Source organism: Haplochromis burtoni, unplaced genomic scaffold (genome assembly GCF_018398535.1).
Source record: "Haplochromis burtoni strain Fernald_Lab_line unplaced genomic scaffold, NCSU_Asbu1 Contig_98, whole genome shotgun sequence".
In the NCBI taxonomy this organism is placed as follows: domain Eukaryota; kingdom Metazoa; phylum Chordata; class Actinopteri; order Cichliformes; family Cichlidae; genus Haplochromis; species Haplochromis burtoni.
The window spans coordinates 1,655,155-1,682,268 of NW_024582459.1; the positions used below are offsets into that span (position 1 = coordinate 1,655,155).

At 40.4% G+C, this 27,114-nt stretch overlaps 1 protein-coding gene across 17 annotated transcripts in view; it reads left to right on the top strand.

Moving 5' to 3' along the window:
* LOC102303751 (ELKS/Rab6-interacting/CAST family member 1) overlaps positions 1 to 27,114 on the top strand; it is a 146,071-nt gene that overhangs the window by 20,330 nt on the left and 98,627 nt on the right. For 8 of the 17 annotated variants that reach the window (XR_006054639.1, XR_001336473.2, XM_042222969.1 and 5 more), the window contains exons 5-12: positions 12,712 to 12,959; positions 13,062 to 13,233; positions 19,104 to 19,178; positions 20,088 to 20,243; positions 21,806 to 21,898; positions 23,497 to 23,664; positions 23,767 to 23,934; positions 26,430 to 26,567. Coding sequence is in view for 13 of the 17 variants with exons in the window: in XM_042222969.1 (XP_042078903.1) it covers positions 12,712 to 12,959; positions 13,062 to 13,233; positions 19,104 to 19,178; positions 20,088 to 20,243; positions 21,806 to 21,898; positions 23,497 to 23,664; positions 23,767 to 23,934; positions 26,430 to 26,567 (1,218 nt within the window). In the remaining 4 variants the exon portion in view is untranslated. The remainder of the gene's footprint in view (positions 1 to 12,711; positions 12,960 to 13,061; positions 13,234 to 19,103; positions 19,179 to 20,087; positions 20,244 to 21,805; positions 21,899 to 23,496; positions 23,665 to 23,766; positions 23,935 to 26,429; positions 26,568 to 27,114) is intronic. The other 9 variants (XR_001336474.2, XR_001336475.2, XM_042222972.1 and 6 more) reach the window with 2 other exon arrangements.

The window sequence follows — 27,114 nt, forward strand, 5'->3', positions numbered from 1 at the left end:
TGTGTGTGTGTGTGTGTGTGTGTGTGTGTGTGTGTGTGTGTGTGTGTGTGTGTGTGTGTGTGTGTGTGTGTGTGTTACTGTAGAGAGGCAGAAAGTGTTTTTCTCCCATCATAATATATGAATTTGTTGGCATTCCTCTTCTTACAATTCATTTAAAGTTGTCTAAACATTGCATGTACTGCATATTGGTCTAACTTGAAGCCATAGGTGCTGTTTTCTGTTTATTTTTGGAGAAATGAATCTGTGAAAGTGTGAATGAGGCTGGATAAGTAAGAGGGTAATTCAAACAGGCAGTTGTGCACAGTTCCCGACACACCTGGGCGACATTTTCCCTTCAGGTGGAGGAATAGAGGAGATAAACAGAGAGGAGAAACAGAGAAGATAGTCTTTCTTTCGTGTTTCTTCTGTCATTTTTCCTTTTCTCTTTTGCCCTGAGCAGCAAAGTTGGATAGATAGAAACACAAACTGGCACTTGAGTGTATTTTCCACTTCATGAACATGGCAGTAAATCAGGCCTTCAGGTTAATGTGTAAATGGATGGTGCCACCAGAGCCGAGGTCTCTTCCCTCACTGCGGTGGAAATGTTTTTCTGAATCATCAATAAAATACATTTATGAATTGAGAGATCACTAAATAGAGAACAAGGCACAGTTTGAGTTAAAGGTAAAACATCAAACTAAGAGAAATCCTTTGGACTTTAGCTTCTGTGCTGACTGATTCAAAACTTACGTTGTAATCATTCCTCAGCACTTAATGTTATTACACCTAGATTTAAGTTTTAATTTCATTACTCCGAGCTGGCACTAAGATTGTCCTCATGAGCTCAAATGAGTTCAAATCCAATAGAATCTGACGTCGTCAATTGTTTCCTGTGTTAGATTTCCATTCACTGCACAGAAAAGAAAAATGTTTCCAGTAAGAGTTTCTGTGCCAGCTGGCTGTGAAAATGCTTCGCCTGGCAATCTGTATGCTGCCGTAGATTTAAAAAAAGACGGGGGTGGATAGTGAAGAATAGATCAGGAAGAGTGGATTGAGTAAAGATGTATAAAATGTAGCGAGTCAGAGGGAGGAAATCACGAGAATGGAGGATAGATCAGCTTGGAAGCAGGGGGGTGAGTGGTGAAAGGAGAGATGAATAGCACAGACAAATTGGGCTGAAGATTGCAGATGAAATGTAGAGAAAGACTGATGGGTGTCGATGTGACAGGAGAGAAAGAAAGACCGGACTTAAAAGTAGGTGATGAAAAAGAACGTCGGGATGTGGAAAAATGAAGGGAAATATATGTGCATGAATAAAAAGTAAAATAAGATGCTATAGAAATAGTTGCACTGTACTACTTTCCTGTCATTACTGGCCCTTGATAAATATTTCTCAATAAACTAGACACCTGAGTCTTAACCACATGTAGCTCTCTGAGATGGGGGGTCCAAAATCTCTGCAGTAGTGCTGGTAACGAAATTGAACCGTGATCTGGGAATCTTTGAGCTTCTGCACTGATATGTCATTGTCATTGTCATGTCAAAAGCCAGTAAAAGCTGCCGGAGTCATATACCCCTGTCTTCAGCCATGCCACCCACATGAGGTTATAAAAATTTATAGGGACACAATCGGCCAAAATTACACCAAAGCATGATTTGTGCCTCTTCTGAGGACATAGTATAAATGTCTCTTTAGCCTGCCAACAGATGTTGTGCATCTGTGAGCTGCTTTGCAACCCACCTCTAGCCCCACTTTTCCTTCCCTGCTGTCTCACAGTCAGTGGCATATCTGATTGGATCCAAAATGCCACAGGGAGAGTGCTACCATGAACTACAAAGAGAGATTATATTTCTACAGTATTAACGACTCTTCACTGGCACTCTATTAAATCCAGAATTCAATTTATAATCCTTCTCCTCACATACAAAGACTTGAATGATCAGACCCATCGTATCTTAAAGACCTTTTAGTACAGTCTTGCTTGCAGTCCCTAGAGTTTCTAAAAGCACATTGTGTGGCAGAGCCTTGAGCTGTCAGGCCCGATCAGGCAACCCTGAACCATCCCATAATTATTCTGTTATTGGCTCACGCTGCGGGGGAGACTTCACATGATGCACTAAATTTTTCTTCTCCACTCCTCACTCCCCCATGTGTTTATTTGCCACTACCGCATGTCATTAACTTTTGTGTTCTCTCATCTATAGTTTGTGTTTTGTCCTCGTCTCTCTGCAATCTCCCTTTTTCTTTCTCTTCCCCCTCACCTCCCAACCGGTCATGGCAGAGGGCTGCCCCTCCTTGAGCCTTTTTCCTTTGTTTGGAGGGCTTTTCCTGTTAAAAGGGAATTCTTCCTTTTCATAATCTCCAGGAGAATGCTCAGAGTAGATTGTTGAACTTTTTTTTTCTAACATTGCAAAATAAAGCTCCATAACTGTTGTTTTGATTTGGTGCTTTATGAATAAAACTGAATTGAACTGATCATCTGTTCTGCTCCGTTCTCACTGCCTTACGCTTGCCATTTATAGACATAGAAGGGGACATGTGTTGCAGATGAAAATATCAATCTCTTTTTCACTATAGTTGTTGATATTGAAAGCTGTTCATTTGGAAATAAGCACAGCTAGTGTAAATGCAGTAGAATTTCATAATAAAAGCAGTATGTTAAATTGGGTTTCATAGCTGATCTCATAGTTTTCCTTTGGTTTATATTCCAAATAGTTTTGTGCAGTTTAAGGGACTGCATTTGGGGTCCTATGGACTAGAAAAGCGCTATACAAATACAGGCCATTTAACCATATGTCTGATTTTTTTGGGGCGATCGTGGCTCAAGAGTTGGGTGTTCGTCTTGTAATCGGAAGGTTGCCAGTTCGAGCTCCGACACTCTCGGTCGTTGTGTCCTTGGGCAAGACACTTCACCTGTTGCCCACTGGTGGTGGTCAGAGGGCCCGGTGGCGCCAGTGTCCGGCAGCCTCGCCTCTGTCAGTGCGCCCCAGGGTGGCTGTGGCTACACTGTAGCTTGCCATCACCAGTGTGTGGATGATTGTGTATAGTGTAAAGCGCTTTGGGGTCCTTAGGACCAAGTAAAGCGCTATACAAATACAGACCATTTACTATTTTTTGTGTCTTTAATTTAACAAGTACAATATACATTTTGCAGTTTCAAGAACATTATTACAGATGGTCAAAAACTAAAAAATAAGACGTTGATTCTGGAAGATTTTCTTTAAACACAGTGGGGAGATTAATGCTTGACTGAGAGGATCTGTGATACAGGGTGCTTGTGGAGAAGACAGCAGGCAGGGCCAGTAAAGTTTTAAAAAGTCACTTCTCCACATGCAGTGATGATGATATCTTTGTCTCTATCCTCTCTCCTTCTGTTGTTTGCAGTCTGTGCCTTTTTCCATCCTCTGCATGTGGACTCATGACTCATTATTACTGTTTTTTTTCTATGTGTGTGTGTCTGTGTATGCATGCTGTCATTTTGCATGTGCAGGTTTATGTACTTGTGTCAGACGGTCGCACCTTCTACCTTTTGAAGTCAAATAAATAAAACACTATTGCTGCAGTTATCCCAGCATTTGTGTGTCCTCCAATTATTGTGGTGGGAGAATTTTGTGTGTGTGTGTGTGTTTTCACACACAAATGCTCATCAGTAACAGATGGTCCCCAAACCTGTGTGTTTATTTAGTGAGGATGGAGAGATAGGTGAGAGAGAGGGATGAAAGGAAGAGGGAATAAAGTAAATACAGAGAGTGATAGCAGGGCACCAAAAAACAGATGGACAGAGGAGAGGACGACAAAGGTAACAAAGTGTGGGCTAGAAAGCACAAGAAGGGTTTATATGCATGTAGAGAGTAAACTGTAACTGAAAAGAGAGCAAGACAAGCGAGAGAGAAAAGGGAGGAGACTTGTACACGCAGGAGTGTTATAAAACTTTAACTTCAACGCAGAGACACGGTGAAACAGCACTCTTTCCCCATGGTTTTCTTTTCAGAAAGACCCAGTGTTCGTTTTACAGTGGAAAGACAAAACGATCTGAAACTGAAAAGAAGCACAGGGTCAGTTTTCGCTGCTTTCACACAAGGCTGTTATTTTGCGAATTTTCCCTCTCACTTACTCTCTCTGCGTTTTTGTGTATGTGTGTCCCTGCGGTAGCCATGGCTTTCCTTATAAGGAGTGAGTTTGGGAGAAGTTGATGGGGGAATGGACAGAATTACAGTACAGTCACTCCCCCCACGTTTTCTTCTGCTGCTTGTCTTTTTTCCCTTCAGTCTGCCTCTAAAGTCCTATATGATTGAGCTTCTCTTCTCTTCTCTTCTCTTCTCTTCTCTTCTCTTCTCTTCTCTTCTCTTCTCTTTTCAGAAGCTACTGATTAGGGTCAACATATAACACATATATATATACTCCTGCCTTTTTTGTCTTTTCTGTCACATACACTTATTTCCGTCCTCATTTTTTCCTTTTTCTTTTTTTAATAGATGCATGTAATAATGCTGTTTTTGCATTCTCGTGTGTCTTCCAGCCATTCTTCTTCTTTGCATTTTATTTCATCCTCTTCATTATGTTCCACCACCTTTATCCTCAGAGAAAGAAGAGAGGGAGTGTGTTAATCTGCCTGTTGTCTAATGCCTGAGTGGGCGATTCTTTCAAACTGCTCACGGTCATTACACACACACACATGCACACAAACACACACACATACACACAGCATGACCGCTGCCTCCAACATTATGTTGTCTCCTGCATATGTGTGTATCTCTGCGTGTGGGCATTATCATGCGTCCATCCTAATGTGTGTGTGTGTGTCGTGTATACATGTTTCTGTCACAGTGTGTCTTTTTGTTAAGGGGGAAGCATGACTCACCCAATGAGTGCAAAATAAGCGAGGGATGAGACGGAGGAGTAATAACGAAGGGATGGTTAATATTGAACGACAGATGAGCGGTGGCCGGAGGGAGGGATGACGTTGCATGGAAAAATTGTGACTATGCGCACAAATGGATTTTCTTTTCTCCTCTAACCATGAATAGGAATTATGTAGACTGCTCATTAGATTACAAGACATCATTAATTTATTTGTCTATGATTTTTTTTAATCGACTCATTCATGTTCTGTTTTAAGCAATAAATGATATTTCAGTATGCAAACATACAGCAGCAGTGTATCCTACTAAATTTTACTTTCTTTTGCAAAAATTGGGTTCCAGTAATTTTTCTAGTATTTGGAAATTTGGTCTCTACCTTGCTACAAGTGCCCTCTGTCATTTGTGTCATGGGAGGGGTCACCCTCACCAGTTATGCTAGTGGTCCCATGCAATCTTGAAGACCTCATATTACCATATCCCCCTCATAGAGTATTTGAAAGTAAAATGGGAAGCAGAGTCTTCAGCTTTCAGGACCAGCTCCCAGTTTGGATTCAGGAGACAGAAATCCTCTGCTTTTAAAATTGGGTTAAAACTTCCTTTTTAGACAAATCTTATAATTTGGGCTGGATCAGGTGACCCTGAACCACTCTAGCAGGCCTAGGTTGCTGGGGGCTTTGGACGATGAACTGAGTGTTTCTTCTTCACTTACCTCTTTTCAGTTCTCTATGCCTTACACACCACTTTACATTTAATCATTTTTCCTGTCTCCTTCTCCTCAACCCCAACTGGTCGCAGCAGATGGGTGGCACTCACCTAGTCTGGTGCTTTCTTCCTGTTAAAATGAATTTTCTTTTCCACTGTTACCAAGTGCTTACTTGTGATTTGGTGTTATACAAATAAATTCAAATAGAATAGAATTGAACATTTTGATATTTTTGCTAAAAAATACATAATCTGACACCCTTGGATCTGGTAAAAGAGCAAATTAAAATCACAGGTGATAGTCTATGTTCTGCTTAGAACATACCCTGTGTGTTTAATCTATGCCGTTATATTTTTTAGAGGTTGTGATTTTATGTAAATTTGGCTTTTTGAGTAACAGGTGCTGATGTGCATATAAATGCAGTCATGACAGCCTCTATAGATAATATTTACAGTAATCATGACATTTAAGGAGTTGACTACTCTCACACTAAACATTTCAAACCACTGTCCTCCAATGTAGGGCTGTGCGATATGACCAAAATCTCATATCCCGATATAAGAATTCTATCGTCCTGATAACGATATAAATCACAAAAACGTAACATTTTCTGTAAAGTCTGTGAATCTCGGACAGCTCGTCTTGCGGGAAGTGTTTCCAGCTGCGTCATGTAGCTGGAGTCGAGTATTTTAACCGATGCATGAAACTATACATTTTTAGACATAAGTTGTAAAGGCCGCTGTTTTCTTTGTGAGTATTTATTACACGGCGAGCTGCGGGGAAAAGCCTGTTCTAACGTTTGAGTCTAAGGTTTATTTTTTAGCACCTGGCGGCTCTTTTTTACTTCTCCGTAAATAATCTGCTCTTTCACGTGATTCAGTTTATTTTGAAAAGTCTCAACAGGATCTTGAGCTTTATTGTGAAAGGTTTATGTGGAACATAAACAAGCGGACACGCGATGCTGTTACCGTCATTGTTGCTAACCACAACTCATAAAAACGGGCGCTTGTCCGTCCATAGTCTGGTTATATTAAATATAAGAGAAAGAGAAAACTTTAAGAAATGAATATAGCCACTACAGTGACCATCAAAACGATGAAAAAATATTGTCGTAAACAGTTTACTTTGCGACACCACGAAACAAACGATAGCATAAAATGAAACGATAGACGTTTTTAGTCATCCGATATATATCTTTATATGAACAGCCCTATTCCAATGTGTTCACATAAGTGGATTCTATCTGATTCATACATTTCATATGCAGCTTCAGCTCCTCTGAGGTAGAGATTTATCATCTTGATTTGTCATCTCATGTTTTTGTCCCCGTTTAGATTTTCTTCTTTTCTTCGCTCTTAGGTGAGTTGTTTTTGCAAAGAAGAAAGAAAGAAAACTGATGCAAAATGAAAGTAAAAAATTTCCTTATTTTCAGTAGCCATGACGTGTTGCTTTGAGTAAAGTTTCTTTTACTTCGTGATTCTGACCATACGCTCAAACCGAGTCGGTGTACATGTATGCATGTTTGGTGCATACGCCCCCATTCCCATGAGAAATCAGGAAATATTTGACAGGGTCAAAGGTGATAGCTACAGATGACTCAGCAGAAACTGAGAAGAAAAACAGAACTTTCTCTCTCTCCTCCTTCGGTTTCTAACACACACAGTTAACATTGTTTTCTCCCTTTTCCCTTTCTCCTTATCTCCCACTCTGCTTGCTTTATTTTCTTCTTGCTTCCTATAATATTTCCCTCCTTTCTCCCTCCCTTTCTCCTGTTCTGGCATTTCTCAGCACTACATTCCAGCTGTGTGTGCGTTAGGGGGAAGGCAGTAACACAAACTCTGCGCGCATGTGTGTGAGTGTGTGCGCGCTCTGTTTCTGAATTGTTTGTGTGTAAACTTTGTGCTTCTGTATGTTCATACTGCATATGGTTGACTTTGATGGAGACGCACATGGATTCGCATTTGCGTGAGGATGACTGTTTCCATGACTCTGACATGCTTCTGGGTGCTTGATGTGAGTGTGTGTATGTGTGTGTACGTGTGTGTGAATGTGATGCATGGGTTTGTTTTATTAATGCTTGAATAGCACATGAAACACAGTACATACTATTCAGTATTATAATAATGAGCATAGTTATTTGTGTTTCTCTCTTTTATTCCTTTTGGCATGCCAGCTTTCCCCTGTATTCTTAATGTTGCCCCCAAGTAGTTATCCTGTCATAAGATACACTCAAATGGATTTATTAGGAACACTGTGGCCCTTTTCCCTTCTGAACTGCCATAATTCTGAATGACATAGATTTTTCTCCGTATTGATACAGTAGCATCACACAGTTGCTGCAGATTTGTTGGTTGCGTATCTATAATGCAAGTCAGCTGTTCCACCACATCCCAGAGGCACTCTCTGGGTCTGAGACCTGGTGACAGTGGGGGCCATTTGAGTACAATGAACTCAATGATATGAGTTTGGAGGCGTGGGACATTATCCTGCTGGGAGCAATCATCAGAAGATGGGTACACTGTGGTGATAAAGGAGTGGACATGGTTAACAACGATATTGCAGCCTGACTCGCTGATGCAAGGCAGGATGGTGGTGTAGATGTTTACTCTAAATTCTGACCTTACCATCTGAATCTCGCAAGAGTAATCAAGACTCATCACACCAGGCAGTGTTCCTCCAGTCTCCAGCGTGTGCAAAAAGCCACCGTTTCCTGTTCTTAGCTGATAGAAATGGCACTCAGTGTGGTCTTCTGCAGCTGTAGCCATGCTTCAAGGTTGTGTTGCATACCTTGGCTGCATTTAGTAGTTATTTAAGTTACTGTTAACTTCCTATTAGCTGGAAGCAGTCTGGCCATTCTCCTCTTACCTCTGATGTCAACAAGGTATTTTTACCCAGAGGACCACCGCTCACCGCTCTTTTTCTGATCTCCGTAAGCCCTAAAGATGGCTGTATGGAAATTTGTGTTAACATGCAGCTGAACAGGTGTACCTAATGAAGTGACCAGTGAGTGTATATATCAGTTAATTTGTAGGTTACCATTATTTGCCAAAGCAATTTATATAGCAGAATTAAATCACTAAGATGTTTAAGATATGATAATTAAAAATTGTTATGTGTCTTTTGAGCAACTAATCAATCAGTTAACTTAGTGTGAACCCTTTATTTAAAGCAGTTGAAGCTATGGTGCATTTTTATTGGATATGGGTGGGTCATTGTTTGCATGTCAGAGGTAGGAATTAGAGTTGGGATGGAGGAAGGAGGATTAAACCAGAGAAAGAATATTTGAGTGAGGAAAGGGATGCTTTCTGTCACTCTCTGTCTGGCTCTAAATCTTCAGGGGAGTCCTAGAAATGTCAGCCTCAGCCGTCAGATTTGTGTGCATGTGAGGAGCTTTTGTATGAGTCAGCAAACCGACCCACACATGGTGATACGATAAAGAGAGAAAATGATCAAGACAATAAAGATGTTCACCATCTTTAATTTAGTTCAATACAAATGCATAAATTTGAAACAAACCAGAAGAGATGCTGCGCTGGCTCTCGTGTGACATAAAGCAGAGTACAGACAGTTGCTACAGTATTATCTCATTACCTTTTATCCAATTTTCTGTGTCTGTTTATACGAGCATACACTATGTTTGTGATCACTATCAGCTGCTATTTCCTTTTCCTTTCTTCTTTCTCATCTTTTATATCTAAGGATTGTTTCTTTTTGTCTCCTCACTAATCATTTTTTCCTTTTTGCTTGAATCGTTTCCCTTTTCTTCGTCAGTGTTCAGCAATCATAGCTGCAGGGGAGGGATAGCATCTCATCTTTTCTTCTTTTTTAATAACCTCTCCTGTTTACTTCTGCTCTCACTCATGTGCATCTCTCTCAGCGCTTTGGTACCTGTATTATTTTTATCTCTGGAAATACTCCATGACTAGCGTTGCGATGACCTGGCCGCTGTTCAAGTTGTTTGTGACGCATTTTAAAACAGCCTGGGGACATCAGTGTGACATCACACACACACACACACACACTTTTATAATGTGCTGCTTTTGTGTGACTAAGAGGTAGCCATGTCACATCATCTCCTGTCATGATGGCTGTGATACTTACCTGACAGGAAACTTTTAGAACACATTACAGAGATGACACACACATGCTACCTCAGTTGGTCTGTCAGCTACTCACATGTTGGATAAGCTCGATCTTGACCTATTTTGTGCATGATTTTGAATAAAATCTAATGATTTACTTTGGAATTTCTTCATTTGACACACTGCAGTTTATTAATTACAGATACATTTTTGAAGATGTTAAAGGTCCACCCACACTTTTAGTATGAAGAACTTATTATTTCATTGATGCATTTCAGCCCATGGCCTCCATCAGAGACACTAATAAAGTCGATCCTTACACTACAAGTGCTGCTGACGTTTTAAGCTCGTCAGACTTTATGCTCTTCTCTTTGAAGAAGGTGAAGTGTTGCTAGAAGCCTCTTCTCTGTTTCTAAGATACACTTTTTCAAACCTTCTATGCTCCTCCGAAAACTGTAAACACACAATTATCAGAGTACATCTGCAAAACATTGGACTCTTTTGGTAAAACTTAACAATCAAATTATAACTTGGTTGATTTATCCTCAAAGGATCACACACAGCCTGTAAAAGCAATAAACTACTGAGCATTCATTACACAAAATACCAGAAAAATGTAAAAACAGCACCACAGAAAAAACGCTCACACACACACATATCCATCCATCCATCCATCCATCCATCCATCCATCCATCCATCCATCCATCCATCCATCCATCCACCTATCCCTCTTGTTCTCCTTATCAGTTGGGTTGTCACAGCAGGCTTAGCAGGTTATTCTACCTGCCCTTCTACCCAGCCACACTTTCCAGTTTCTCCTAGGGGATCCTGAATTATTTCCAGAGATAATCAGTATAATCTGCAGGTTGTGTCTTCTCCCAGCTAAGTGCACCTGGAAGACTACCAAAGGAAGGTGACCAGTAAACGTCCTTGTCAAGAGACCTGAATCACCTCAAATGCTCCTTTTGACATGTAGGAGCAGTGGACATTCAGACATCTCTCTGGATGTCCGAGCTCCGCCTCATCGCATCTCTAAGGCTGAGCACAGCCATCCTACAGAGGAAGCTCTGCTGATATTCACAACCTGATTTTTTGCAGTCATTTTTAGATTTAATAACCACAAGACAGGCTTGGGACACATATGAACTGGTAAATTGAAAGCTTTCCCTCTCAGCTCAGTGCTCCCTTAGACGCGACAATCTTGCAATCTAATCTTGCAATTCTACAAAAATAACATACACATGCACGCAGGATACACAAAATATTCAAGACTGTGGTAAATCTGCTGAGACTGGGTTTTATTATTTGTCCTGCTTTACTCATACTCATGGAAAAATATAAAATGAAATAGTCCATATTCAGGTTTCACATGCATTTTAGGGCTCATAAGACCCATCCATGTCTATTATTGTGAATGAATGAATGTGTTTGTTTTGACATTTTTCTCACACAGCATAATTTTGCATAAAGAATTCAATGAATGCTGTAAACATTACAGAATGTTGCATGAGAAAGATGTGAAAGTAGCTTCTGCTATGAGTAAGAAGAAGCTACTTTCAGCTGCTCCTTTATTCACGAGGGGTTTTCACAGCCAGTAGCTCTGCATCTTTTATTTGGCAGATTTTTAAACCAGATGCCCTTCCTGACACAACCCCAAAGGGATTCATGTCTCCTCTCAGGGCTGTAAACCACTACACTATGGAGCCACACCACAATCACAATATGTCATCCATCGCCATTCCAAGAACAGGAACACAGCCTGTCACCGCGGCTCAAATGTTAGCTCCTCTGCTTCTCAGATTATTTCCAGCCATTCTTGTTATAGATTCTTATCTCACCTTGCTGACTGTGCACAGGCACATAATTGGTAAGTGACATCACAAGTAAGAAGGAATAGTGTGAGGTAGTTGTGTTTAAGAAATGAAATCACTGTGCAAAATCTTTTTAACTGAGTTTAGAGTTTTGCAGTAAGTGTGAAAATGATGTGATTATTTAATATATTTATTAAGTTATTTAACTGCACAAGGAATGGTGCATTTCAGTTCCAGTTCAGAGAATTATATTTTTGGGTTGTTTTATTAACAGTTTAGAAAACTTGTAATATGCCTTTAAAAATGAGCAATCCCATTAGGGATTCATTAATTCAGCTTTTCTTTACCTTTTAATTCCTAATCCCTCACTGATTACATTGAGTTAAACAAAACACGAGGCAACATTTTACTACAGGACTACTGCTTGTGCATTTCTGATTGGTGTATTCCTGCTGACGATCTTGACGCAAACAACTAAAAACTTTAGCAAACAGCAAAGGTCCACAGTCTGGTTAAAACTGCCTGCTCTGTTGCATTTTTTTTATCCTTATCAGACTTGCAATGACAACAGGATGAGCACAGCAGGCCAAAGGTCTTTGCTTTGCACTGGTGAGCCCCAAGAGCTCCTGGGTCACCCTGGAGATACTGTATAATCCCTTCCAGCATGTTTAAGGCATGAGGTCAGACTTCTTAAAAAGGAGGTGGAAAAACAACACGGAGCTGCTGATAAAAAACCAGTGTTACGGCAGCAGATGTCCCAGTAACCTCAAATTACCACACACACCATTTGGCACACAGTGAACCAAGAGCCATTGGGAGATCTGGAGGAAAAGGACCTGCGTTGTTGTGGATTGTTTTACACTGTGTGGTGTTAAAGAAATCCCTGTTCCAAAGGTTACTGTATAGATGTGCTTATTGGTATTCTGGTGTACAGTAAAATTACAGAGACAGAGTGAGTTGGTGAAGTAAGCTGACCAAGACGTGTGACACTTACATACAAAGATGCACAAAAGGAAGGGACGGTATAGAAAATTTAGCAACTTGTAGCAATGACTTATAAAATTACCATTAGTGAAGCTAAGAAAGCAGGTACCAAGTTAAACTTATCTCAACTTTGGACTGAGCAAGCGAAGTGACTAGCAATAGGTGTAAAGGATTATAGGTGACATTAGACAGTCGCTATGATGGACATTGCACGGTCTGGAATATCCATTATAGTAATCGCTCACTCTTTCATTCGTAAGCTGAACATCCCTGTTTCCCTCCCACCAGCATCTTCAATGCACCATCCAGGCTTTGCAAGATGAGCTCAGAATCCAGCGCGATCTCAACCAGCTCTTCCAATCCGATTACTCCGGCCTCGGAAGCCAGCCCATTTCCCCTCAAGAAATGACAGAGGAGAACTTCTTGCGCCTCCATGCCGAGTATGAGAGGCAAGCCAAAGAGCTCTTCCTCCTGAGGAAGACTGTTGAAGAAATGGAGTTGAGGATAGACACACAGAAACACACACTAACTGCCAGGTAAAGATTAAAAAAAGACAGTTTAAATGTAATTTGTTAAGGTATGATTTCAGTGACCTTGTCTAAAGCATGCTATTAACTTCCTTGTTTTCTTGTTTACAGGGACGAGTCAATCAAGAAGTTACTGGAAATGTTGCAGAGTAAAGGCCTGTCATCTCGGGCAACCGAGGAGGATCATGAGCGAACGAGGCGACTCGCCGATGCTGAGATGACCATCCACCAATTGGAGGGTCTGCTTGAGCAAAAAGACAAGGAGATGCTACAACTCAGAGAGGTGCGTGTGTGTGTTTGTGTATGTGTGTCACTGGCAAAGAAGAAACAATATGCAATCAAGTATTACCATGTGTGCAGGGGAGAGTCTTTGTGCATATCCAGATGTGAATGTGTTCACATCAGAGTGTATCATATCCAGGCAAAGCCCTTGGCTTCTTCCAGTCTTAAGTGTACACTTCATCCCAGTTTCTCCACTCACGTTTCTTTTTTCTCTCCTTCTGCTGGTTTAACGTTACACTCACTTTCTTAATACAAAAGCCCCCCCTAGTGGCAAAATGCTGTCAGTGTACTACATCCATCCTTCCAGCACATACTACCAATTTCAGTGTGGCAAATAGTCAAAATATGCTCTTGTGCATCTTTTAAGCTGCATTTTCAGGAATAATTCACAAATATTTTGACTGACCTATATGTCTTCTTGAAGATAAAGAGATCTGTGATCCACAAAATTCTGCTTTCTCTGACATTACAGATTTGCACTTGTTCATATCTGACAATAGTAATAATAATAGTTATATCAACTTGATTTATGTAGCACCTTTAAAGACAGAGATTGCACATGGTTCAACGGGTGAACAAAGGCAGAATGCTCATAAGGTAAATTAAAATAAAATAAAAAACAGGAGAAACTTGCAAAAATGCAAACCACCAATTGTCAGTATAAATGATAACAATAAATAACAATAACATTCTGTTTAGGTGATTCTAAATTGCACATAGGTATGTGACTGTGAATGGCTGTCTGTCTCTCTGTTAGTCCTGCAACACAGAGGACTCAGATTGGTGACCCATCCAGGGTGTAACCTCCCTCTTGCCCTATGGTAGTTGGGATAGGCCATTCACCCATGACTCTGATAAGGATTAGCTGAAGACAATGGTTGGATGGATAGAACAATAAAAGAAAATATAAACAGTAAAACAATAAAAAAACAACATATGAAAGGCAACATATAAGCAAACAGGTGGTAAAAACATGCAAACATACAAATAATCAAAATATAGAAGTCAGCTAAAACATGAACAAAAAAATGCACAACAAAAACATATCAGTATACTAATGCATTAGCCAGGGTGACAAATGCACAAATGCAGCATAATGTTAGAGGGGTGATATAAAGTCATAGTCATCACAGCAAATGATAAGACCATAAGAAAGAACAATTGGGAGTCTCTGCATATTTTCTGGCTGATTTTTCATCTCACTGCATCAGTACACTGGACAGAGTTTTTGTTTCGAAGATGTTAAATACAAAGCTGGAACCAACCGAGAGAATGAGAAAAACATTTTGCAGTATCTGAAGTAAAGATTCATTATAGAGTTTAGTGAATGTTACAGTGCTAAATAATGCAAATTTCTATTGAGCAAGTCTTGCTAACTTCCTGATTCTGTGCTGACACTTCCTTTCGGGATATTGTTCATTTTGCTAATTAACAAACTAGACTGTAATGTCCTGCAGCACAATTTTCATACCCTTCAACAATGTCCCTCATGGGGATGCTGCTGTGCAGTTATTAAATAATCCTCTGCTTAAAGTACATGCAGCCTTTTAATCTAACCTCCTGGATTCTTGATTGTAAAATGCCACTTAATCACATAAAGTAATTAATCAGCAAAATCACCAAATATAGAACCTAAAAATATTCCTCCCTTCCTTCCTTTTGTTCAGACTTTTGAAAACATGAACTAATTTTAAAGTGCTCTTTTTAGGACACAGAAAGGTCTTCCCTTTATGGTTACTGAATGTCAAAGGGTTTAGGAATTTTTCTCAAAATTTCTTTATGCCATTTGCATATATCCATATTAAATGTGACGTAGTGTGCACTAGATTTTTGTTTATTGGCTCAACAGGTGTAGTGTTGGACTAGAACTGCTGGGGTCCAAGTCTGAGACACAAAAGTTGACCATTTTGTGCAAAATTTTCAGTGACTTTTTTCATCAAACTAATGGCCATGGCTGTTTTACCAGGCTGGTTTTTTGAGTAAAAGGAAAAGGGAAAGAGATATCCATGTCTGGTACTTGGGGGGATATAACTGTGCAAAAGATAATGTGTGTTGTTAGGTTAGCTGGATTACACAGATGGATTACGTGGCAGAAACACACACGGACGCAGAATGGTTTGTGATGCAAGTTTTTATATACACAAGTAAGGGGGAATATTTACAAGGGAAAGGGCTATATACAGTGATAAATAAAAATGTGCCAGCAGGAAAACACCGAGGCGATAAGATGGAGCCGAAGCATACAGGTAGGTAGCAGACGCACCGGAGCTACCTGACAACAGGGAACAAAACAGGGTTTATGGCATACCGTTGATAGCCGAACGTTAAACACAAGTGGACGGAGAGAGTTGGAGAGCTTACTTGACCACCCCAAACCACAGCCGCTGCGGTGATCGCCGCCTGATGGTACGTAGCACTCCGTCGCGGATCCAGAATAGCCAACACAAAATCCTAGGTAGGCGGGCAGGCGATGGAACAGGCTAAGACAAAGAAAAGTAGGCGAAACGTGGATCCTTTAAAACATACAGCTCCACAGCGTAAAATCAACAGATGCAGCCTGTGCTAACTCGTTACCACTTGTGACAGCGATAATACTCCGACACCAGACGTCCGTGACTCTGCTCCCTAAAAGCGCTCACTGATGACGTCCGATGCGTCGCAGGTGTGTTGGAATGCCATCAAGCCCCGCCTCGCCTACCTATAACCAAAAGGAAAACAAAACCCAAACAACAACAGTACACCTACCCACCACCTCCTAACAATATCGTGCATATATGCCATTTATTTATCTGTTTTTTTTTTAAATTAGTTTTAGCTATTGATAAAAATTACTGCTGTAGCCAGCACACTTTAAAAAGTGTAGCTTTAATGTAACCCTGGCAATTATTTCATGGTTCAGGCTTTAAGATGAGATAAGATGGCATATAATTCAATAATTAGCTGATTGTTTGGTGTGATAAATATGAGTTTCAGTTCAGTAGTTTCAGTTTATTTGTAACAGAGATGGGCAGTAACGTTAATCTGATTACTTTTTTCAGGTAACGAGTAAAGTAAGGGATTACTATTGCAAAAACGGTAATTAGATTACCGTTACTTTCCCGTAGGAACGCTGCGTTACTGCGTTACTAAAACCGTGATTTTTTTGCGAGAATGTCTCATGACAGTGACGTAAGCGAGTGCGACGTTCGTGACAACAGCTGTGTGCAGATCAACAATGGATCACATATCGATTGTGGGAGAGAGTATGAGCGTGCAGCGTTTAAAGCGTGGAAGTACTGACCTTACTTTGAGTTTGATTCCATAAAAAGTGACAAAAACATTAGTGTCCGCTGTGCGTGGGAAGAAAACTTCTTTTTACAGCGAACCCCCCCCCCCCCCCCCCCCCAAACCCCCCCCCCCCCCCCCCCCCAGCGAAAAAAAAACCCCCCTAAACTTCCAAGCAAGCACCGAGTGCGCTATGACGTAATGGGAAACTCACAGAGAAACTCGCGGATTCTTCCACTGACCGCTGCGGCACACCTGCACCAGGGTAAACCTCCGCCTACCACTCCTGCTTTACAGGTGAAAATAGAGCAACAGGACCGCTGAGTCTTTGACTTTATTTATTTTCTGCTGTGTTTTACTTGCATCTATTTGAAAGAGTGAGTGTAAACACAAAAAAAATTTATTTTATGTGCTGGAATGTGCAGAAAATAGGTTTAAATGTTAAACAAATTTCTTCCAGTCAGAGAATGTTGCATATAATTAAATTTTTGCTTGATGCATAAAGTTAAAAGATTAAAACTAATAAAACAAGTTTTAAAAAGAGACTTTTCCATTTGATTACATTTTGTATGATGGATTATGCAGAAAAAGTAGAATTGGGCTGAAAGATCTATCGCTTTATCACCTATTCAGGTTGTAAATCGTGTTTTTAAAAAGTAACTAGTAACTAAGTAACTAAGTAATTAATTACTTTTGAAAATAAGTAATCAGTAAAGTAACGGGATTACTTTTTTGGGGAAGTAATCAGTAATTAGTTACTGATTACTTTTTTCAAGTAACTTGACCAACACTGGTCATATGCAAGTTAGCACAGGGTCAACATTGCAATGAAATGTGTTTGACGAGCAGCAGTCACTCAGCAGCATGGTACAGTAGAAGAAAATATAATAAAATATAATAAAATAAAATAAAATAATAAAGAAATAGAAAAATAGTAAAGAGCAAAATATTAGAGAGACGTGGTAAAAGAGAAAAGATGACTAAATATATATGTATCTATAAATATAAATATATGTACACTAGTGATTAAATAAGAAAATCTTGAAAAGAAATATGACGGGAGGGCAGATGGGATATTGCACAGGAATGAGCAGCAGAAAATTTAATTGCAATGCCGTAATATGACAGGCAGTATTTAGGCAGCATTGGCTATTAAGAAACGAGTCCTCGTGTGCCAATGTACTTTTATATAATTAAAGCAACAAAAAATACCTTCAAAATGGAAAAAATAATTATATAACACGAGTGATGTCAGGTGACTTGTGCATGCAAAGACCTCGGACACAGGTTTGACAGTCAGTTAAGCTACAACTCCTCTAAATGACCCAGAAAAGAGGTGTTAGGTTAAGATGAGGGTGCCGTAATCTCTAAAGTAAATAACGATGGAGGCAATTTTGCAGCAGTGGTTAAATTTTACAGTTATGTTTTCTGACATTTCATAATTAAAGCTGTAATTACGTTCTTGTTTTTGCAATTGCTGTATCAGTACTTTTTCAGTGAATAGCACAGTGTGTGTGTGTGAGTGTGTGTGTGTGTGGGCATCTGTACCATCCTTGTCATCGCCTCTAGCAAAGGCCTCCTACTATCCCTTTCACTCACATGTTTTTATGCTTTCTGGCTTATGCATTAGCTTTCTTTGTGTGTGTCCTTCAAAGAAAAGCAGTGATGCATACACAGCCGTGTCCTCCCCTTTGCTTTCACTCCCTCCTTTGCTCTTTCTTTCTCTATTTGTGCCCTTCCAACTGCACTCCCCCTACTTTCGTCTCACTTCATTTGACTAGAAGACTAGTGATGAAGTAACAGCTGCCAGACCTGCTAGACATTTTACTGCATTTTTCTTAAGTAAATTGGAGTAGTGAGATAGCATGTTTTTGAGAATTTTGATGATTTTAGAGAAAAAAAACTCTGGACTTTGGGTTAATTTGGACTTTTAAACCATTTTATATTTTTCTTAATCCATGGATACTGAAGCTTGGGAGCTAATTCATTGAATTAACACAATTTCAGGCTGTCAGATTTGATCATTAAAATCTAAACACAGGCTAAACACAGTTAGCGTCGTTAGTGCTGTTTCAAGTAGTTCAAATGATGTGGGATGGCCGGATTGATCCAAGGAGGCTAAAAGCCAGTGCTTCTCCTAGAGGGAAACCTCTAGCTGAATCTCCCTCCTTTCCTGTTTCTCCCTCGATCCCTATTCCCCCTCCTTTCCATGTGTCACCCCCTTTCCAGCCCTCTACTGCTTTCTCCCCATCACGGCATCACCTTTTGCGTTCGTCTCCCTCCTTCCCTGTCCCTTCCCCTCCTTCTCACCGGCACTACAACCATCCGGTTGCCACCCCCTCCTCTTGTCCTCCCCACTTTCCCTCTTTCTTTGTTGCCTCTTCTGTCCACCCTTCCGCTCATCCGTCCCTCCAGCACTCGCCATCCTTTCCTGCACCTGCTCCTCGTCCTACACCAACGGTTCAGCCTTCACTCCATCCCTTCCCATCAGTTGCTCTCGTCTCGCCTCCTGGCCCTCGACCTTCTCCTCTCTTGCCCCATCCCTCGCTCCATCCCGCTGTGTCTCCCTCTCTGTCATCTGCTGATCGTGCTGTTTGTGCCTCTCAGGAGCTGCACAGGAGATACGAAGCAGCTCCAGAATCAACAAAGACCAAGGCCCTGCAGACAGTCATCGAAATGAAGGTAAACAAATGCTAATGTAATTTAGAAAAGTGTTTGTATATATCTATATACAGGGATTTAAATTTATGTCTACATTTATAGAGGATTATTTTGACCCCAACAATACAAATTGTTAAAAAAATGATCTCAAATGCTGCTAATTCTGTAGTGCTGTATTTAATGTGCATATTACGTGGATATTATAGCTATTAATGACATAGGATTGCTAGAGCATGAATGAATTACACAGTCCAAATACTTGGGACTATCACTGGTCTTCATCAATGTCGAAATGCACTGAGTTGCTGCTGTATGATTTGCTGATTATTAATAGTGTTAATGAAAAGTTTAATGAGTCTACATGTGGTTGCTGGGTAAATATGATGGAAAATAAGGTAAAGAATAGACACAAATACACCATGAAGTGCAGTTTCACTAAACAAGACTTTAAATATCCCATATTAATATATTTGTTGCATTGGATAACATTTTAGACTCAAAAGAAGAAAACAAATAATTTTTCAGAATCTCAGTCGGAGGTTTATCCAACACACAGCATGAACTGGACATTAGCGTTTCTGACCTCTAAATGCGTTCTACTACCTGCTGGAAAAACATACCTAAAGCATCTTTTTTGTTACTGTTGAAAGTCTTTCTGTCTCTGCAGTTAATATTGACAAGATAAAGTTGGCCAACTGCTATGTCTGTTGGGCTTCACTGATTATTATTGAGATACAGATTCAAGTATTTTAAAAACATAATGGATTATTAGATAAAGTCTTTAAGCATTCAACAATAGTTACATTTACATTATTTTCACGTAGACTTCCTTTAATTGCATTTCCACCTGTGCTCCTATTTCACCCCATTTTATTATCACCGTATATTTGTTTATGGTCTGATTAGTTAGATGTGTTTGTCTCCTGTCAGGATGCAAAAATCAGCTCGTTGGAGCGTGGCATGAGAGAGCTGGAAGAGGAGGTGATGATGCTGAAATCCAATGGCGCTCTGAGCAGTGAAGAGAGGGAGGAGGAGATCAAACAGATGGAGGTCTACAGATCCCACTCCAAGTTCATGAAGAACAAGGTGATAAATGTACAAACACATACAGTCCAGACAGTAATAGTTGTTAAGTTTGAGGACAAATTGCCTGTAAATAGAGTAACGAGGCCACCGTGGAATGATACAAAATGATACAAACCTTATAATAATTTAGGGAAATACGAAACCGTTCCATCTCTCAAACATGGCAGTGGTTCTGTCAGCAACAAGGTGGCAGCAGTGAAGGCAAAGCATCAAATAAACATATAAACAATAATAAGAATATATCCTTATATCTATCAAACGACTCTAAATAGAATAGTTAGCATGTAGGATTTGTTTGACCTTGTGTATTTACTTCCTTTTAAGTCCCAGTATGATTTAAAAGGGCTACACTGCTCTATCTTGTCAAATTTTAGTCAATGTGCTGGAGACTATAAAAAAAAGTGTTTTTGCTCCATTATTGCCTGTCTGGTTGTATTTGCTTGTCTCACCATTTTTTCCCTTTGTGTTTTGAACAATATCTAGATTTTCTTGCTTAGCTGAGAATAAATTTGCTTTTTCACACTCACTACCTTGACGGATACAACTTCACTGTCAGGAATAAAAAGTGTCTGTGGGAGCCGAGCTCATTAAAACGGAAACTCCGTATACGTCTGTCGTGTGGGGAGGCGATCCAGTTTGGAAATTCAGCAGACTTTTTGTGCGCGCGAGCTGATATATTCTTGTTTTTCTCTGTAGTGGATTTGTGTCTCAAAACTGGAAGGAAGTAATTTACATGGTGTACCTTTTTATAGTTGGATTTCATTGCTGTTGGCATGCGTATCTGTGGTAATACACTAGATGCATTCTTGTTTTGGACATTATTAGCTTTAACGTGTATTTAATCGAAGGTGTAAAGCTCTCCTCAATCAGAGCTTTTAATAATAGCAACAAAGAGCCATTTCATTTGTTAATCAAAATAAAGATAATGCACGCTTCTTCACATGTTCAGAAATGCTCCAGTAAGAAGTCTTCAAAGGACACAGTACTGTAAAACAATGTAGGGGTTATATACATTATTTAAGCATGCCAGATGCAACTGTGGCAACATACTTGTTATGGCCCGGTGTGCTCTCCATTTTGCTAATTAGATGTTTGCCCTTCTTCAAAGCTCTGCCACTCACTCCAAAATTGATTCAAGAAACACCATTATCTGGAGTTTTTAATCCTTTTAATGCATTTTTTGGAATCTAAGCTGGAAGAGCAGATGCTCCCAGCAAAAGCTTTCGGTCAACATGTGCTTATCTAGTGGTCAGCTGATCTGATGGGGCAGTAAAAGGAGCAGGCAGGCTGTTGTGGAAACAGTTCAGTATAACACGGTATTATTTATAATACTGTAGGCAAAACGCACACAACAGGAACGGAGGTACCTGCAGAGGCTGTAAAGTTACTTATGTTAATACTAATGGTAGTAATGATAAGATAAACTGCAGGCTGTTGCTGCCCTCACACCTCTGACTTATTGGAAGCAGGTTAGAGGCAAGGAAGAAACACGAGTAAGGGAAGCAAGAAGCAAAGCTTGGCTAATGGGAAGCACCCATGTTGATGCCCTCCTCTCCTGCCAGGTTGAGCAGCTGAAGGAAGAGCTAACTCACAGCGAGTCAGAGAAGGAGGAACTAAGGCAACGAGCCAATGAGCTTCAGCAGGAGGTGTCGGCAGTAAGAGACACACCTCTGTGTCTGTTTGCGCATCCTTTCTTTCTTTCTTTCTTTCTTTCTTTCTTTCTTTCTTTCTTTCTTTCTTTCTTTCTTTCTTTCTTTGACTGGCTAACGTAGTTCTAGTAGATTTCCAATAGATTCCCGGTAGCATGCTGTGTGTTCAGACAGCAGTAAGCAACTATAACATTCAAATGTCAAAACTATGCACACCAGCTGCAGAGAGCATCGTGGACCGTTCACCCAATATCCACTCATGAGGTGTACTTATTTTTCTCATGTAGTTATTGCATCATATTGCCATTAACATGGTCCATTTTGCATAGATATATCTGCATCCTATAACTGTTTTGAACCAGTTCAAGACATGAGGAATTACAGAGGTTAAGTTTAAAGCCAGTCTAAAATGAATTGAGCCATTCTCCAAAACCTGGGTTAGCAAATGTGTTTTCTACACTTTGCTAAATACACCAGGAGAAAGCATTTTCTATTCTTTTGGTGAGCTGACAAAGTTAGTCTCTATAAACAGCTCAGGAATTGCAGTTCTCTTTGTGTGTGAGATCAGTGGCTTTTGATAGTAATAGTCGTACGCAGCAGTCTGATCGATACGGCTACAGAATTCCAGCAGAGTCCAGTTGTGCTGTGCTGCAGTGTCTGTATCACTAACACACTTCTCTTTATCCTTGCATGAGGTTTCAGTCCATTTGTAGTTTAGACCACTTTGCTCCTGGGTTTGCTTTGCTTTTATATGACTGATTTACTGTATGGTTTGGGTCCATTCTTGTACTGTGTCATGTTAAATTCACCCCTAATCACAACACCTGCAAACTGAATTTCATGTTAAAAGGAGTGAAATTGTAATACGCAACTTCTCCAAATGTGGCAGTTTACTGTATTTGATTCCTGAGCTTTGGCCAGGTGAAAGAATTGACCCTGACCCATTAGTTGAAGTGTATAGCTAAGAGCAAAATAGATTAATACTGCACTGACTTCCATGTATGCCTAACTTTTGTTTACTTTTCAGGAGAAGAACTAAAATAAATGGCCGTTCTTTTCTTCTAAGGTCCTCATTGTGTCAAGATATATTTGATCATAGTCACAGCTTTAGGAGATAAACTGACACACTAACCTTTGTAAGAGGGATGAGTTTAAAACCACGGTCTGTTCTTGTTTTTCACTTTTTATGTGGATGAGGTAGCAGTCTTGTACCTCTCTCCATCACTGCAACCATCATCTCTTTTTACTCGTAAAGGGTAGATGTGTCTGCAGGCCATAATAAAATATCTGCAATCTTCCATAACAAGTTCTTTCCCCTCTGAATAAAGCAGTAAAGTTGTGCATTTAAAAAAAGATTTGTATCTTAAAAGCATTATCAGTCAGCTGCGAGCACTTCTTATTATTGTACCTGTTTCTACTTTTACAGTTGGTCTTCTGCAGAGTAATGGCTAAAACTAACATTAGGACTGAGTGCTTACTTTGCAAAGCTTGTAGTACATTTTAATGCTTATATATGATATTAGAAAGCATATCGTCCTCTCCAGTACACACCTTTACACGCTCTTTTTTATCTGTCTGTCCCTTTTATGTTTTGTGTTATTCAGATGGAACAGGCCAAGCAAGAGCTGAGCCGTAAGGACAGCGAGCTGCTGGCTCTCAGGACCAAACTGGACACTCTGAACAATCAGTTTTCTGACAGCAAACAACATGTGGATGTACTCAAAGAGTCACTAACCGCCAAGGAACAGAGAGCTGCCATACTACAGACTGAGGTTTAGCTACACCCTCATTACAACCTTTCTGCTTCTTCACCGTTGATATTTGGTGTGTGAATGTTTATTTGCACTTTTGCGTACCTACTTGTGGGTTCACAGGTGGATGCCTTGCGTCTCCGACTGGAGGAAAAGGAGTCGCTCCTCTCTAAAAAGAGTCAGCAGATCTCAGAGCTGACGGAGGAGAAAAGCACTCAGCAAGGAGAGATCACTGACCTCAAAGACATGATGGACGTCAAGGAACGCAAAGTTAATGTTCTACAGAAGAAGGTGAGAACACACAAAATGCACTCCATTAATATAGACACATAAAGCAAAGTTGAAGTCCTTGTGATCCCTGTTTTAGGTCTGAGCTAACCAGTAATTGTAGAGTCCTGGGTTAATGCACTGCATCTGTTTTGGTTTAAAATGTTACAGGGTGAGCATTTATGGAGTGTTATCCTTAATAATAATTAAGTACACTGCCTCAATAGGCAGTGTACTTTTTTTTCTTTTAGCTGATTCTGGTCATGTTGCCCTCATAGTACTAGCTTACTTCCAAATAAACCAGCATCACCATTACCTCTAATATCGTCAGTTTCATCTCTTTGTGTCCAGAGGAAAACTGCGATATTCAGACTTTTTGGATAATGGATAACATGCATTAGAGCTGAAGCAGACACACCTTTACTCCTTTTCATGCTGAAAGAAATTGATGTTCTGAGAATATGCCAACATTTAATACTATGACCACTAGATGGGGCTCTAACACAGCATGTAGCATGCAAGCAGACGTTGACAGACAAACAGTCAGACAGACAGGTGAGCAGAAAGACACAGCTGCACACAGACAGGCTGTTTAGGCAAAACTGAAGTCTCTGGTGTTTTCTGCATACTTTTTCCTGGTCTTCACTATGTAGTTTTTGTGAGTATCTCTGCGGTAATGCTGTCAGTTAGATGGATGGGCCAGAGTGACCCCTTGTCTTGGCTGTCTACACACACACATATATACACACACACACATTCACCCTGCTATCCTAAAAACTCTTGTGCTTGTCAGATATGTTGGTGGAAGAGCTTTTGGAATAAGACAATTTAAGCAAACTACCATAACAGCTATTGTAGTGGTTTTGAATGGTGATATCTAAAGGAGGATTCTTGCAGTCATCTAGGCCACTGCATCTAACACAGTAAGTGCAAAGCTTACAGAGAAGCCAGTGTGAGGTTGCATTCCTCCATCATCAGTCTTTTGTGTCTTTTCTGCGTCTTAATTTTCTCCCTCACCCAGTCGCAGCATTTGTGTCCTGTAGAAAAAAATGCAGAAATGGAGACTGTGTGCAGATAATTGATACAGACAATCAAGCAGACAGACATAAAGCAAGACAGGGAGGGGGAGGAGAGAGACAGAGTGTGTTTAAAATCATTAGATGCATACTAATGAGTTCCTCTTGATTAATAAATGATGACCTCTGCCATCTTCAAATGGAAAACAGTTCAGAGCCTGATTGGGAGGCAGAGATGCTGCTGATTCCTTCTTGATATCATCTGAAAAAAATATGAATTTGGTCTCCTTTTTTCATGTGAAAACACAAAAAATACCTTCTTTCCGTTTTGTGGCCCTCCGCCTCGTGTTTTAATAGTACATAGATGATTTCTGCTGCGAGGAACATTGTGACATAGCTGATCATTGTTTTTGTATTGGGTCATTATCACAGATGACTTGGGAACGAAAATAGGACAAGAGAGAAGCAGTGAGTGTGTGTGTGTATGTGTGTGTGTCAGGTTCAGGAAATGCAGATCAAAGGCTCTCACTGCCTCTCAATGTCAAGTGTGTGTTCACATATGTGTGTATGTGCATGTGTGAGACAGGAGACAGAGAGGAGGAGGAGGTGGAGAACGTGTCAGTCAACCTGTCAGGTCAACGGTTGATTAATGAGGTGCTGGAAATGTTTTACTGTATGAACACACAAGCACACACACACACACATGCTCGCAATTTTTGTAGTGCTGCGTGTGTGTGTGTGTGTGTGTGTGTGTCTCACCTGCAGTGATGTCAATCTGACTCCAGTCTTTTTTTGTGAGAGTTTGCCAATCATTTGATTAACTTTCTCTCTGGCAAAGGGAAGGCAAGAGAAGCATAAAGAGGGGGAGATTGAAATTGTGCAATAATCCCACCCAAGTTCACTCATATGAAGACATTACATAAGCTTTCAAGCTCTATTTTCCTCCTGATTCTGTTATTTCTGTATGGTTCAACCTTTTGTTCCATCCATTTCTTAATGAAGACCACAAAGTTGACATAACTTCTTATCTTTGTCTGTGATCACTCTCTGTCCTGCCTTCCTTTTTCTCACGCAGAGAGCTTCACATGTGCTGGTACTTCTAGCTTTGCGAGGACCCTCATTTACATAATGGTTTCCCTGTGCAGTCACATCTAAACTATCCCTAACCCCAGCCTACAGTAATTCTAACCTTCACCCTGCAGTTTAACCTGAACCCTCAAAGAGCCTCAGACTTGCCTGAAGCTAAAGTTGTTGCTTATGTAGATTGATACATGTGCACACACACATACACACACTTTGTCCACATGTTTAAGATGTGCTGCTATATTTGCATTTCTTCTGCAGAAGTTCAGTTTCCTGTGGACTTAAAAGCACCTGCTACAGTACTTCACTTTGGCTGAGTCTTAGAGCCAATAGAGCTGCCAACAAAATCTCACTGAGTGGTCAATGCGCGAATTATTCTTGAAAACCCCACAGAATTATTCTCTCCTTTTCTTTCTGCAGATAGAGAACCTCCAGGATCAACTGAGGGATAAAGAAAAACAGCTGAGTGGCTTGAAAGACAGAGTCAAGTCTCTGCAGACAGACACCTCAAACACAGACACTGCACTGGGAACGCTGGAGGAGGCTCTGGCTGAGAAGGTATACACACATGCACGTACACGCTCACCCGACCGTTTAACTCTTGAGCAAGGTTGCATTAATAAAATCTTGATGAGCAAAACTGCAGACCACCCACAGGATGACCAGATGGCTCTGGATAAATGGAAATCGACCAATAATCACACTGGCTGTTTCATTATTAAATCATCCAGAGCTTGTGTTCATAAAAGATTAGGAACTGTCCAATGTGCAGCCACATGGCTCAAAGTAGTTCATTGGTCACTCTTTGGGTTTGGACATTCAGGTACTTTAGCCACAGAGCCGACTGTTTTATGACTCTGCTCTCAGTGGGGATTTAACCCTGATTCTGGGAATCTAACCAGCGACATTTAGAGCGGCAGAACACTTTAAAGTGTTTGATGAGAATATATTTTTGCGGTGTTATGCACGATTATGTTACCAACTCAATCTCCTTTGCATTTGCACGCGCACAGGAAACAGGCCTATTAATTGTCCAGTGACTAATATTGAGGGTGTCAGTTAGACGTGTGAGTGTTGGCAGGATAATGTGGCCGACGACTCCTGC